This window comes from Vicugna pacos, chromosome 5 (assembly GCF_048564905.1).
Source record: "Vicugna pacos chromosome 5, VicPac4, whole genome shotgun sequence".
NCBI classification, from domain to species: Eukaryota; Metazoa; Chordata; class Mammalia; order Artiodactyla; family Camelidae; genus Vicugna; species Vicugna pacos.
Genome location: NC_132991.1, coordinates 91,014,859 through 91,028,586, shown reverse-complemented (window position 1 = coordinate 91,028,586; position 13,728 = coordinate 91,014,859). Strand labels below are relative to the sequence as shown.

The 13,728-nt window shown below is 44.4% G+C and overlaps 2 protein-coding genes across 8 annotated transcripts in view; both read right to left on the bottom strand.

Annotated features, from left to right (window-relative positions):
* The window catches only part of MROH2A (maestro heat like repeat family member 2A), a 44,251-nt gene extending 43,989 nt beyond the window's left edge, over positions 1-262 (bottom strand). For all 5 annotated transcript variants that reach the window (XM_072961867.1, XM_072961870.1, XM_072961868.1 and 2 more), the window contains exon 1: positions 67-262. In XM_072961867.1, coding sequence (XP_072817968.1) covers positions 67-142 — 76 coding nt within the window. In that variant the 5' untranslated portion in view covers positions 143-262. The remainder of the gene's footprint in view (positions 1-66) is intronic.
* Positions 263-4,293: 4,031 nt separating this feature from the next.
* Positions 4,294-13,728, bottom strand: part of LOC102536747 (UDP-glucuronosyltransferase 1A6) — a 69,348-nt gene continuing 59,913 nt past the window's right edge. Inside the window, exons 2-5 of one of the 3 annotated variants that reach the window (XM_006209132.4) lie at positions 8,786-8,917; positions 8,015-8,102; positions 7,507-7,726; positions 4,294-5,355 (exon numbers count right to left, since the gene is read on the bottom strand). In XM_006209132.4, the coding sequence (XP_006209194.1) occupies positions 5,058-5,355; positions 7,507-7,726; positions 8,015-8,102; positions 8,786-8,917 (738 nt within the window). In that variant the 3' untranslated portion in view covers positions 4,294-5,057. Of the gene's footprint in view, positions 5,356-7,502; positions 7,727-8,014; positions 8,103-8,785; positions 8,918-13,728 lie in introns of those variants that run through there. The other 2 variants (XM_072961871.1, XM_031677835.2) reach the window with 2 other exon arrangements.

Below are 13,728 nucleotides of genomic sequence, written 5' to 3'. Positions count from 1 at the left end.
CACCGTCCTGTGTTCCCTTCCTCCTGGAAATCCTTTAAGGGGCTAGTCTAGGACCCAACTACTGACCTTTACTCAGAGTTCTCTCCTGGACGGAATAAAAATACACTACAAGAAAAAGCTCCACTTTCTGCTTGACATACATCAATGGTCATGTAGACGGTGGCAGGGCAGGCTGACGAAGAAGTGAGAGCTTTGGGCTCCTCAGTCGCAGCTCTGGTGGGAAGTGGGTCCCCTGGCAGGGTTGGAGGTTTTCACTAGAATAATCACCGTTGGGCCCCAGACCCTTGGAACTCTGAGATCCAACTGCCTCCCTGAGCTCAATGAACCCAGGGCTTTGAGGAGTGGGTCCTGCGATAAAAACCCCACATTAAGTGATCACTCAACATTTCTGTCACCTACATGTGTAGTGAGGTATGGTGGCCTGTTTGTAGAAGAGAAATGGGAGGGGCGATTCACAGCCAAGTCCCCTGGGGATGTGATTAGGAGCCCAGGGTGGGGAGGTGTGATCAGGGCAACCGGAGGGGTCAGGGATGACAGAGGGGTCCTAAGAAGAGGACTTCCCTTACCCAAGGCCTGGAAGGCTTGCAGGATGGGGCTGAGTGGCCCACTGGCAGAAAACGTAGACGATAAAGAATTTCAAAGACAGGAAGGCAGTGACTCTGTTTCCCTGAACTGAAAGTGGGGCCCAAAGGATTTCCTTGTCACTTGTAGCTGTGAGAGACAGTCCAGATCAACAGTTTGAGCAATAAAATCTGAATCTCTATGCATTACAGGGCAACAGAGCAAGACCCAGAGTCCCCCAGGTCCAGGACTGCTTAACTAAAATTCCATTCAATGTTTGTCCACTGCCAAGAGGCAACCCCTCAGCCTCTGCTTGCACACCTCTCATACCAGGGAGCTCATGACCCTCAGTAGCCCATTCCTACTTCACGGAACCTGGCAGAGCAGAAACCCAGCTTCCTCTACATAGTGCCCAGCACTTCTTCCCCACAAAATCCATGCGTCGCTCCTCACTCTGCCCTCTGGAGACATGTTGATCACAATGGAACAGATACCAGAAGACAGTTATCACATGCCCTCTCTTTCAAAGCCCCCTCTGCTCCACCTCCTCCAACTCCCCTGTGGGCCTTCTTTTCTCCTTCAAAAACTACTTGAGTGACATGGTTGCAGCTCCTTCCCCCAGACTCGGACTGCATGCCTGCCATGCACAGCTAAGCATGGCTCTCCATGTTGTGGTGGATATAAAGGTAGGTAGGACACACCTTTGTCCTCTGAGGGTCTAAAGACCCCATACATGAAAGATCATGGACTTAGGGTCAGGAAGTGAATGTGCTAGTTAGTCATTGCTGTGTAACAAACTACCCCAAAACTTAGTGACTGAAAACAACAGTTTATTATTATTGTTCACAGGTCTATGGGGTCAGCTGTGTAGTTCTGTTGATCTGGGCTATGTCCCTTAAGCACAACTGGAGTCATTCATGCATCTGTGGTCAGCTGATGGGTTAGATGAGGGTTGGATGGTCTAGAATGGCCTCACACTCATGTTTGCCAGTTGTCTAGCTATTGGCTGAAGAGACTAGGGTGATCAGGACACGTGTCTCTCATCATGCAGCAGAGTGGCCCAGGGTGTTCTCATAGCATCTGGGAAGGTTTCCAGGAGAGCGAGCAGATACATGAAGGCTTCTCAGGGTCTAGACTTGAACTATACCAATCACCTTGCCACATTCTATCAGCCAAGGCAGGTCACAAGCAGGTCTGGACTTGAGGGGTGGGGAAACAGTCTCCACCTCTCGACAGGAAGAGCTGCAAAGTCATATTGTGAAAGGTGTGGCCAGCAGGAGGGGTGGAGAAAGGGGCCTTATATTTACTACACACTAGGTGAGCGGGCAAGCCGTGGCAAAAACGGAGAAGCCCCTGAACACATGATCTAGAGAGGACAGAAGAGGACGAGATGGAGGAGAATGAAGTGGGCTCTGCTTGGTTTTCCAAAATGAAAATACTTTTTTCTTCTGAGTGTGGCAGTAATATACAACTTGCATACAATCAATTCATAAACTCAGCCACGCTTACAGTCTGTCACTCAATGGAGTTTCCCACCTCTGCTTTATGGGAACTGAAAATAAGAAAACACCGTATTTCTAGAAACCTGTGAGCCTAAATGCATGAAAGGGCCAAGGAAATCATGGGTGCACACAGTGGACACCTTTGGAGGAATCTCCCCAGGTCACAAGGCTCCCCCTTCCCTGACCCACGGAGTCACAGTTATAGGCTCCCAATGGCCATGTTTTCCCTCGATAATCCCTCCCCCACCACTCCTGATTGGACCAGTAGTAGTCACCTGATCCAGCCAGACCAATCAGATTCTTTCTCCCAGGAATTCGAAACTCTGGGTAGGGGAGAATCCGGTCAGTCCCCCATGGGGTCTCAGGACTGAGGGTTCTGGGGACTGAGGAGCAGAGAGGGCCAGGACTGGTAAAGCTGGCATCCAGAGTGCACAGGGGCGGGAGCGGGCAAGAGAGGCTCCACTCAGCCCAGCCCCTCTGGAGGCTTGGCCATGGGCCTAGCATCCTTAGGAATCCATCGCCTCACAAAAAGATCCCTTTTTTGTTTACGATATCCCAGTTGGGGTCTCTTACCTGTAAACAAGAGGGCCTAAGGACTAGAAACACAAAGGTGCAAAGGAGCATGAACTAGTGGGGAGGTTAGAACAGCTCAGGCTCCCTGAGAAATACGGGGGGAGGCGGGGGGAGGGGTGGGAGCAGCAACGAGCGTGGGCAGTGAGGCCGGAGATGGTCTCTGAGTGGACCAGGAAGGGCCTTGAAGGAGGGAGGACACAGGCCATGAGTCACCACAGGGCGCAGCAGTGTGGGGAGGGAACTGGTGTGAACAGCTTGTGTTCCAGAAGCTGCCTGGGGAAGGAATAAATGGGGCTGGAGTCAGGAGAAAGCCTCAGCTCCAATTTGAAGCCTACACATTTTTTTTAATTTTGGGGAGGGGGGAATAATTTATTTTATTCATCTATTTAATGGAGGTACTGGGGATTGAACCCAGGACTTCATGCATGCTAGGCACGCACTCTACTACTGAGCTGTACCCTACCTCCTGCAGCTTACACATTTAAAACTTCTACCTGTAACACAAAGCAAAAAAAGAAAGAAACCAACGAAGGTGTGGACAAAATTAAAGGCAAAAAACAAGTGGGAGAGAAACCGCACATGTCAGAAGGGCGTTCTCAGTACTGCAGTGGGCACTCTTACCAAATCCTCAGGCTAATACACCCCACAGGAAGACAGGCAAAGGAGAGTCTCCAAAAAAGAAATGCAAATGGCTCGTGAGCTTGAAAAACATTCAGCCTTTAATAATAATGAACACAAACTTAAAATCCCACTTCCGCCTATCAAACTGATGCACTTTTTTCCCAAGATACTCCTTTATACTGAAGAGGGTGTGGGAACCTGACTCTCTCAGTGTGATTGAACAGCTCTGGACTCAGTTTGGGAATATCTCAGACATTTTGCCCAGGAGAGCCTCGCATCAGTGCCCCACACAGACCCCTGTGTTCTATCTCTAGTGCACAGGGCCGGACCTCCAGCACTGCACCTTCATCTGTCTCCTTCAGGCTCTCTCTGGATTTTAAATCCCCCCTTGCCTGCCCTTGTGGCCAACCGGAAGTGCGGGGAAATTGACACCACCTGGGGCAAGCGCTAAGCTCCCTAAGGGCCTTGCCTCTCAGGTGGGATAAGTCTGGTGTGTTTTCTGCACTGACCCCCAGAGCCAGCCAGCAGGACTCGGCTCCTGTCACTCCCAGAGAGCCGCCCCCTCAGTGGTCATCACTCCCCACTTTCCTTCAGGGTTTCCTTTACTTCCCAAAGGTCTACTCCTTGTCCAATCAGGAGTGGTGAGGGAGGGATTGTAGAGGGAAACATGGCCACCAGGAGCCCATTACTGTGACCCCATGGGTCGGGGAAGGGGGAGCCTTGAATCCTCACCTTAAGGGAACCAAAACTGAGACAACCATTGATTTCTTGTAAGGCACTTTCCCACAGAAATTGTCAGGCATGTGCAAAGACTTAGCTACTAGGATATTCAGTGAGGTCTTTTTTATAAAAGAAAAGTAAATCCCCCCGGAAGTGGGGGATAAATCAGTCCTGGTATATTCATGCACTAGCATACTCCCTGGCCACTAAGAACAAATGAAGTGTTCTACAAAGACCTGGAGAGGGCATTCACAATAGACTGGAGTGAAGAAAGAATGTTAGAAAACACTGGATATATTCGTCAGTATATGTATTTGCCAAAAGAGTAACTGTGCTTACTTCAAGAGAACATGATTAATGGTGATTGTAATTTCCTTGTGTGTATGTGACACCTCCATATTTTTCAAATTTTCTGTCAGAAGCATGCATTACTTTTGGAATAAGAATATGTAGTTTAATGACAAATAAACACAACATCCATAAAAAGAACACCTAAAATATAATTTATATGAATTTATTAATATGTTTTTAGTTACGGGAAACATCAGAGAAAATATACTTGCCAGACACCGTACTTTGGGCTTTGATCAAATTCAGATTCATTTGGCACGAGCAATGATTATCTGCTCAGACACATCACCCATCAGTTTCACACCTTATTCTTTCCCCTCCAAACTCAGAAATCACACACTGTTCTTGAAGAGTCAGTAACAGCCATCTAGAGAAGCCAGAAGATGAGGTTATAACTGTCACCGGAGGAGCGGGCAGCCGTGGCTCTCAAATAGGCATTTCTGAGTAGGAAAAGTATTGCAGATTGAAGAACCCATCCAGCTTCCTTAGCAAGTCATCATTTGAAAGATGACAATGTAGTGCAGATTAAAGATATTGGAGAGGGCAGAAAAAATATTCACATATCTCTGCCTATGTGTGTGACCAGCCATTAGATCACTTTTTATTTTTTAAAAAAACATTCTGGGATGTCACCTTATGGCAAAGTATTTCTTTAAAAAGTAGAACATGAATTTAACTTGCCTCTCTCTGTTTGCAAATTTGCAACCTATTTCATTTCCCACCCACTTCTCAGTGTGCCTTGGATTTGTGAGTTTTCTTAGCTCGCCCCTTTTTCCCGAAGCATTTCCTATAGGCAAAGACACAGCTCTTAAAGGCGATGAAGACAACTGTCAGTACGACGGCCAGGAGGAAGCCAGTCACATCCAAGGAGTGGTATTGGTACCACGTAAGGTCGTGGGCTGCAGGGCGCAGGTGCGGCGCCCCCTTGTGCCTCATCACAAACTCCACCCAGAACACAGCCAAGTCCAGAGGCTCCACGGGGCGGTCCTTGTGAAGACTGGAGAGGCGCATGATGTTCTCCTTATAGCTAAACACAGAAGACAGTTGCGTGAATGCCTGGAACTCCAACAGGAGTGAACCGTCCCCTTTTATGCTTGCTTCTAGTTAGGAACACTACCAGATTTTCCAGACTTGGCAGAGCTTCTATTACAACCAGAAAACATAAACACACACACACACACACACACACACACACACACACACACACACACACAATATTCTTTATCTCTAAAAGAAAGAAAAAGAAAATTGGAAGCCAAAATTATAATTTTAAATTATTTGAAACTTGCTACCTACTTTCCTTCTTTTCTTTTCAGGGAATTAGATCATACCTTCTTTGGTAACAAGATAAAGAAATAAAGGAAAAGGTCATGTCGGAAATTGTTAATGATTTCCCATTCAATGAGATTGTAAACAATCACTTCTAGCCAAAGTAAAACACATTTTTAAGGGCCATCTCCAAGACAGTGGTATACTTTCAATTCAATTGTTGAAACATTAAGCTATCCAGGTACTAAATTTTGCATGAGGCAGTGTCTATGCAGCCTGTTAAAGCAAAATGGATTCCTGTTTATTTTGGACAGTGTTGATAGCTGAGTCAGAACATCCAAATCCAAAATTGGTTAGACACTTCAGCCCTTAGTATGAATGCACTAGAAGAAGAAAGACAAGGAGGAGAAAGAGAAGGAAAAGGAGGAGGAGGAGAAGGAAAGGGAAAGAAAAGAGAGAAGAAAGTGAAAAGCAAGACACTTATTCAGGAGCAATTATGATCATTGCTGTCCTTAAACATGTCCATCTTTTTATTGGATACATTATTTTAATGTATTGTTAATATTTGGCCATAAATCCTGTTAAACATCTTCCTTTTATATGAACCTTCTCTTAAACAAGATAGATTTTCTTAGACTTTCATTCATTCATTGAATATTTATTGAGCATCTGTTATGGCCTGGTTACATAATCTGATATTGGAAATTTTTCCATTTCTCTTTATTTTATGTAGGTACAGTCTCAGCTTAGAGTGTTGGGAACATGGAGATTCACAATCAGATAGAGATGGCTCAGAAGTGAATAGATGAAGTTAGTTAATAATGTAAGCTGATTGATTAGTGTTTTTTAAATAGTGATGTACCAGAGAAGTTCTACCAAGTCATTTTTGAGTTATAAGTAGTTGTCCCTCCCACTGAATAAAAGATCAAAATCACACCACTAATGGGAGCCTCACGACCTGACACTGACAAGCTGGGAGGCCAGAGGCTGATTGGAATGATGGGTAAGAGCCACACCAACCACTCTGGGCAGGTTGTTACCAACACTGAGGGCACTTTACCCTGGGGTGATGGAGGCAACTCTTTTCTATGCACTGGCATCACACACATGTGAGCACCATGATTTTGCCCTCATTTTCCCATGTCCAGACTTGGTGTGTCTCCCTGTGTAGTGTTTCCTCCCATCTGAACACACTCCAGTCTTTTCACTTCTGTCCTCCTGATGGATGTCTCTTTCCAAATGAAGCAACAAGGGGTGAAGGTTTTCATAGACATATCCACATCCACATCCACACCCAGGTACATGCGCACACACGTACATAACTGATTACAGGGTGAAGTTCACTCCTGGCCGTCACTTCTTCCCATAGGGTTTTGATCAGCTTATTACTAGTAGCTGTTGACAGCAGTACAATGAATTTCATGCAGAGATAATTATATCTGATGGCTTTTGCCCTTTGAATCATTTCGGAGCCACATCTGAGCAAACTTGCCTTAGCTTTTATTATAAGCCTTTGTCTGTGATATCACATCTCACACACACACACACACACACACACACACACACATTTATAAGCCCCCATGGACAAAATCTCTCACAGGTTTCAGTGGTAAGAAAAGCCATACCTCTAAGCACCTGGTTTGTTTTTATCTTACAGACACTATGCTTCTTGTAATGAAATACTTGTTTCTCTGCAAGAACTCGTCTGTTATGTTGGCATTGTTTTTTATAAATTGGAATTTTAAGTACACCAGGGGAAATAATATTTAAAATAATTTCTGTGATAAATTCTATTTAAAAAAAAGCATCTTACTTATAAATTCAATTTTAATTTGTTTTCACATTTGAATATTTATTGTGAAACGATGGCCAAAATACAAGTAGTGTTCCTTGATACCTTGTCTCTTACCTTTTGTCATTAATGACAGTTTTCAGGGCCTTCTCTAAATCTTCAGAGGTCATTTCCAGGACGTTCAAGGTCACTCCAGCTCCCCGGGTCTCCATGCGCTTTGCATTGTCCATCTGGTCACCAAACAAGGGCAGCATCACCATTGGGACACCGTTGCATATTCCTTCATAGACACCGTGGGAGCCGGAATGTGTGATAAAGGCACGAGTCTTGGGGTGACCTGAGAAGCAAAACAGGGAGGGATGCCAGCAGTCAGATCACTGAGCTTCATAATCTGACATCATCTAGGTTCTGAGAGCGCTCTGAGGACCCCATGCCATCCACAGGTGGCCCTTGCAGAAACACGCAGGAGAAAACGTGGGTTGAGATGCCCCAGTAAAAAGCAAAGTGGGATACACTGGCCATAATGTTTTCCAGCTGAACAATCCTTTAGAACGGCCGTGCCTCAGCCACTTTCTTCATTTAACCTTGATGTGACCTACACATCAATCGAATCCTCCTCACATACCAAGCAGATCATTTTGAGGCAGCCATTTGACAAGTTTCGTATTCTTTGCGAGATTCGGTGGTGGAGTCCCAGTGTACCGCCACAGGACCTTACAGAAACAAAAGAACAGAGCTGAGGAACATGATAGGATTTTTTAAATAAGACAGTTGCTGGAGTAACTAGAAACTAGATACTAGAAACTAGAGTAACTAGTCTTCTGAATGAAAATAATCTTGGCAAGGGTGGGAGGTGTGGTAACTAAGAAAGCTTTTGGGGACGGCTAACATTCGGTGCCTTGCTCCAGAGGCTTGATTCCATGAGTGTGTTCACTTTGTGAACCTGTGAAAATGCATCAAGCTGTACATTTATGATTTTTGCATCTTTCTGCACTTCAACGGAATATTTACTTAATAAAATGAGTGGGTGTAGAACTATAAAAGCAGAAATATAAGAAATGAACCCAGTGTCCAAACCCACAGCTTTTTGGAGAACTACTCTTATGCGGTATGAAGAAATACTATCCTGGTCATTTTGTTTTTAAAATAAATTTGCCTTAATATATTTTTGAGTCACTTAGAGAGAAAGAGACTTCTTGGTGAAGTGGACCATGGCTTAACAGAGTAGTTGAGAGTGAAATTGCTAACAAACAAACAAAAAAGAATTTGCGTTAATAATTGGGAAGTGGCAGGGAAACCCAAGTCTAAAGCGCAACTAGTAGAATTAATTTAGGTACTGAAGTCTGGCATTAGAACTCTTGTGAAGGAAGAAAGAAATCGTATAGAATCTTCTTACTGTCTGAGGTATTTTGCCCAAAGCATCAGCAATTTCCATAGCTTTGTGCTCCGGAATCTCTGAGACCATTGAGCCCAAAGAGAAAACCACGATTCCATGTTCTCCAGAAGCATTTACGTAGGCTTCAAAGTCCTAGGACCAGAAAAGAAATCTCCAGTTAGTTTTTTCTCATTTCTTTGGTGACTGCATACATTAAGCTCTGGATCAGATATCCTCCTCTTAAGAGTGTGATTAAAAGAGTGTGTGTGGTAGAGACACAAAATACCAGCCTGTGTGACAGCACTCCTCCCTCCCCAGTTCCCTTCCATCCCAAGGGAGGAAGGCATCCTGCTTATGGAGGGGTCACTCTGGTTCTTCTTTCAGATGCAGAATCCAGGCAATGTGCCGAGTTTCCAAAAGAAAAGAGATCAGAGGTAAGACCAGATCCACTTCCCCTGGGCTTCAGGCAGCTGGGACAGTCTTGGAAGAAAGCAGGCTTTTGGGAGGGGGCTGAGGGAGACAGCCAAACGCAATAGGGAAGCGGGGAGGAAAGGTGAAGGGGCTTCGTGAAAAGAGGAGAGAGCCTTTCAGCAGATTCTGTGAAAGGAAACATTGGGGGAGAGGAAAGTTGTCCAAAAAGGATCTCAGAAAGCTTTCTACGGTCTCTACAGCTCCTGCACTGCCTCTCTAAGAAAATCTACAGTAAAGATCTGTATTACTTTTCAAAGCTTCTAGAATATTCTTTTTATGTTGGGAGATTAAAAAAAGGAATGGAGTCAAAGCACAAAGCTACAGAGAGTGTTAAGGATTAGACTCGCGATTCAGGAAAAACCTCAGATAGCCAAAATATCCTTTAACAGCTCTTGCTTCCCTCCAGCTGATATCAGAGTTCCTGTGTGGCAGCCAACACACTTGGATGTTTAAAGATCATATTAACATCAACTCGGTGCTGAAATTTAACCAGTCAACCACGCATTTTTCCACCTTCCCTGGAGAAGAGTTTCTAAACAGGGTAAGTCAACTTGCCTGCTTTAGCAAGAAGAACATACTGAAATATACTTCAATCTTTCTTTGCTGGTTCCATACTCTAAAAAACAAATTCTTCCTCCCTAGGTATGAAGGATACAAAATGGGAGACAGAACCCCTTGCCAAGTGTGTCCCAGTGATCTGAGCCTTCTGTGGAGTTCAATGACGGTCAAGGGTGTGTGAGTGTACCCTGACTACCAAAGCCACTCAGCGGGAAGGAGCAATAGGCAGTGTCTTCACCACGCAGCATGTGACCCTCACAGAGCACTCATGTCCTGTTCCAGAAGCGGACTCCTTATAGTGGTGTGTCCATCGCTCAGCTCTAAGGCTGCCCCCTTGTCCCAGGAGGTATCCATCAAAGACCACCCACGGGCAGTACAGCCTTGCCTATCCAAGGACAAAGCTCAAAATGAGGCAGTGGGACTTTCTGAAGAACTTCTGGGCCAGATGACCCAAGGAATAAGGAATGAAGAACAGAGAGAGGGCTGCATGATCTGCAGATGACACCAGCTTGCTCCCCTGCTGCATGTAAGGCAGTACCATTAGAAAACTGGGGGCTGAGTTGATTCAGTCCTTCGCTTTGCAAACCACACTGCATTGCCATTAAGTTGCCTTTTTTCATCAAGGAGTAACTTTTTAATTGAGTGAGTTTTGGTGGTTTTGAGCTGTAAACTGTGAGTGATTTTCCAGTTAATAACGAATCTCACCATTGCTCGAACATAAGCGATCTGTGGTTCCCTTGAATGAAGCAAAAAGATGGGATTTTAGTAAATGTCTGTGTGTATAGGGGTGAGAATCAGAGGTGGTGGGGATCCAACTAGTCAACACAGATTAGAGTTTACAACCTGGCAAAGGCCCATCCCTAAGGCAATAAGGAAGAGACTTACAGGTGGTTGTCAAACAGAAGCTCTGAAAGGATGTTTAAAATAATTCAATCAGGAACTGCAGTATTGTAATGGGAACCTACTGGTGGTTGTGTCAAGGGAAGAGAGTAAGGAAGCTTCTAGATTCAGTCCTGGGCAACAGTCTTAGCTCAGCCTGATCTGTTGCCAACCTTCAGAGCCAAATGCAGAGTGCTCCAGGCTTCAGGAAACATACACACACTTGCATGATCACACATGCAGGCACTTAGAGGAAAGAGTACAGGGCATAAACAGGGCAATTTTCCCCCAACAGTCAGTTATTGATGATCTAATTAATTCCCTGAGAGTCTCCAAATGGATTTATATGTCTCCAAAGAGTGCCAAGGGCATTAGTGATGTGTGTTTTCCCAGAACTGAGTGGGGTTCCTGGGACTTCCGGTGTTAAAACCAAAACAGTCCTGGGAAAACCAGGATGCTGGTGACCCCGGATATGAGACAGAAGACTCCAAGGCAGGGTTCAGCACACATGATTTTCAGAGACCTCTCCCAAGTTTTGATTCTGAGTATGACCGATACAGCCCGAATACCAACGCGATGCCACCGGCTCGTCCGCCTCCGCCAGCCTCAGGCCCTCTTCAAGACCTCTGTCTCTCAGCAGCTGTGTCTCCACCTTTCCCACTGAGCTCATCTGACAGGTCAGGGAGGCCAGAATCATCCTCCCCAGTGCCACGCTGCACTTTGGTTTGTGGTAAGAACATCATGAGGATGGCTTTCCCAGAGTCCTTCTCCCTAGGTCTGCACCGCACTCCTCTTTGCTGGGGAGAGACAGCGCACCTCCAAGCAGCCTTTAAGTTCTTCTCCTGAGTGAGGCTCAACAGCTAACCTAAATTTCCCAAAGTCCCCACTCCTTCATGAAACCCACTTTTACTTTAACCTTGTCCAGAAAGAGCCGAGTCTAATTTCCCTCCTTCACACCCTCCCACACCCACTCAGCAACCAGCAGGAAGTGGTTAACACAAAAGGAGCCACGAGGCCATAAACACCCAGAGTTAATTAACAGCACTTGGCTGAAGTTTAAGTGACATGAACGTTCACCTACAGATCACAGAAGGGCAAACAGCAGTGTGTTATCACGGTCAGTACAGATTCCAGGCCAGCTCTTAAGGGATTCGATAGTGGTGAGGTCCAGCCCCTACTTGGCAAAACTTCTAAACCTTGCCCTGGCTTCACAGCCTCTGGAAGGGCCAAAGAGTGAAGCAACATAACTGAAATAAATCTCAGCCCCCCATCTCCTATCCCCTTCCCCCAAATGAGGCCACCTCTGAAGTGAAAATTCTTGCTCACTCCAAGGAGGCCTTTAGTACAAGTCCTGACTTTTGCTGAGAGTTTAGTATTTTTAGTTTCAGACTTTTATTTGATGTTCCCTTCCCAAATGCCTTTTGATCTGCCAGAAGCCTCATTAAACATGGTGTATGTTGGAAACATGTCACTTTACCACTATCCATTCAGGGCCACTTAACAAATATTGCAAGCTTCCCTGGTCACCACTCTTTCATCTCCTTGTTATCTTCAAGTCTGTTCTCACTGACCTTCAGTTTGTCTCTTTCCATCAGACCTAACGTGGATGTCATCTCTCAATCTCTACATGTCCACAAAGATAGTCTCTCACTCTTGGAATTCTTGAGTTCCATGCCTTTGCTCTCAGTACTGTTCTAGCACCTTTATTCTTTCAGGCATCCCAAGATATGCCCAGCACCAGGCTATGCTTTCTCTATGGACTCTCAGTATCAAGTGAAGATTTTTACCTTTATTCTTGAAAAGTTCAGGATTTTCACCAAGAATATTGGGAACAAGATGGTCTCCACCAGAAAAATAAAATTCAAAAACACACATGCTCTCCAATGTTCATAGCAGCACTATTTACAATAGCCAAGACATGGAAACAACCGAAATGTCCATCAACGATGACTGGATAAAGAAGATGTGTTATATTTATACAATGGAATACTACTCAGCCATAAAAAAGAATAAAATAATGCCATTTGCAGCAACATGGATAGACCTGGAGATTATCATTCTAAGTGAAGTGGGCTGGAAAGAGAAAGGAAAATGTCATATGATATCACTTATATGTGGAATCTAGGGGGGGGAAATAGAACACAAATTAACTACTTATTATTTATAACTTAGATGATTGATTTCTTGAATATGTGTAAGCACATTTGACCGTCATTTATGATTGCATTACCACATTCTGTTGATTCTTATTCTGTGGTTGGCTTCATTCCTTTGATAACTATATAAGTTTGAAAAGCTAAAGCTCTAATCTTTTCTTAGAAATAATGAACAGTACATATGTGTAAACAAAAAAAAGTGCAGTATTTTATATATATATATGTATTTATATGCAATGTTATGTATATGTGTAGTCAAACTGTAATAATTCTACCTAATAAAACTGAAAAGGAAAAAAAAAAGGTGGTCTCCACCAGCAGAAGGGACATGCTGAGTAGCCTTCTTTAATTAACAAAGGGGAAAAAAGATAATAGCCAACATGACAAACCAGCAACAGTCAAGAAGAGGGAAGATGACAAAGCAAAATGAAAATAATCTGGAAGAGCTGTAACAGTATGAAAATGAATACATGTATGTGCATGCACGACTGGGACACTGCACTGCACACCAGAAACTGACATTGTAACTGATGGCACTTCAATTGAAAAAAAAAAAAGAGTTGTAATCGAGTCTATCAATTGTTAGGTGCAAGCAGGCAAAATTCACCTAGTAATGGAATCTGCCTGACCAGGTTAAAACATATCTGCTCCATGTTGTTTAGTGAGAAAGCAGAAACTTGAAGCCATGGAGCGCTAAAGAGGCACTAGGGAAATGTAAGCAAAAACAACGCAGGAATGGTGATATGAATCTCAAGAAAGTGGAATTTCAAATTAAAAGCATTTTAACTAGGACAAAGAGAGCTATTATCAGGTACAATTCAAAAAGACATTCTCAAACCTAAGCTCGCTTGCACCAAACAGGGCAGCAGCCAACGCACAGTCATTAGAACTCACCACTTA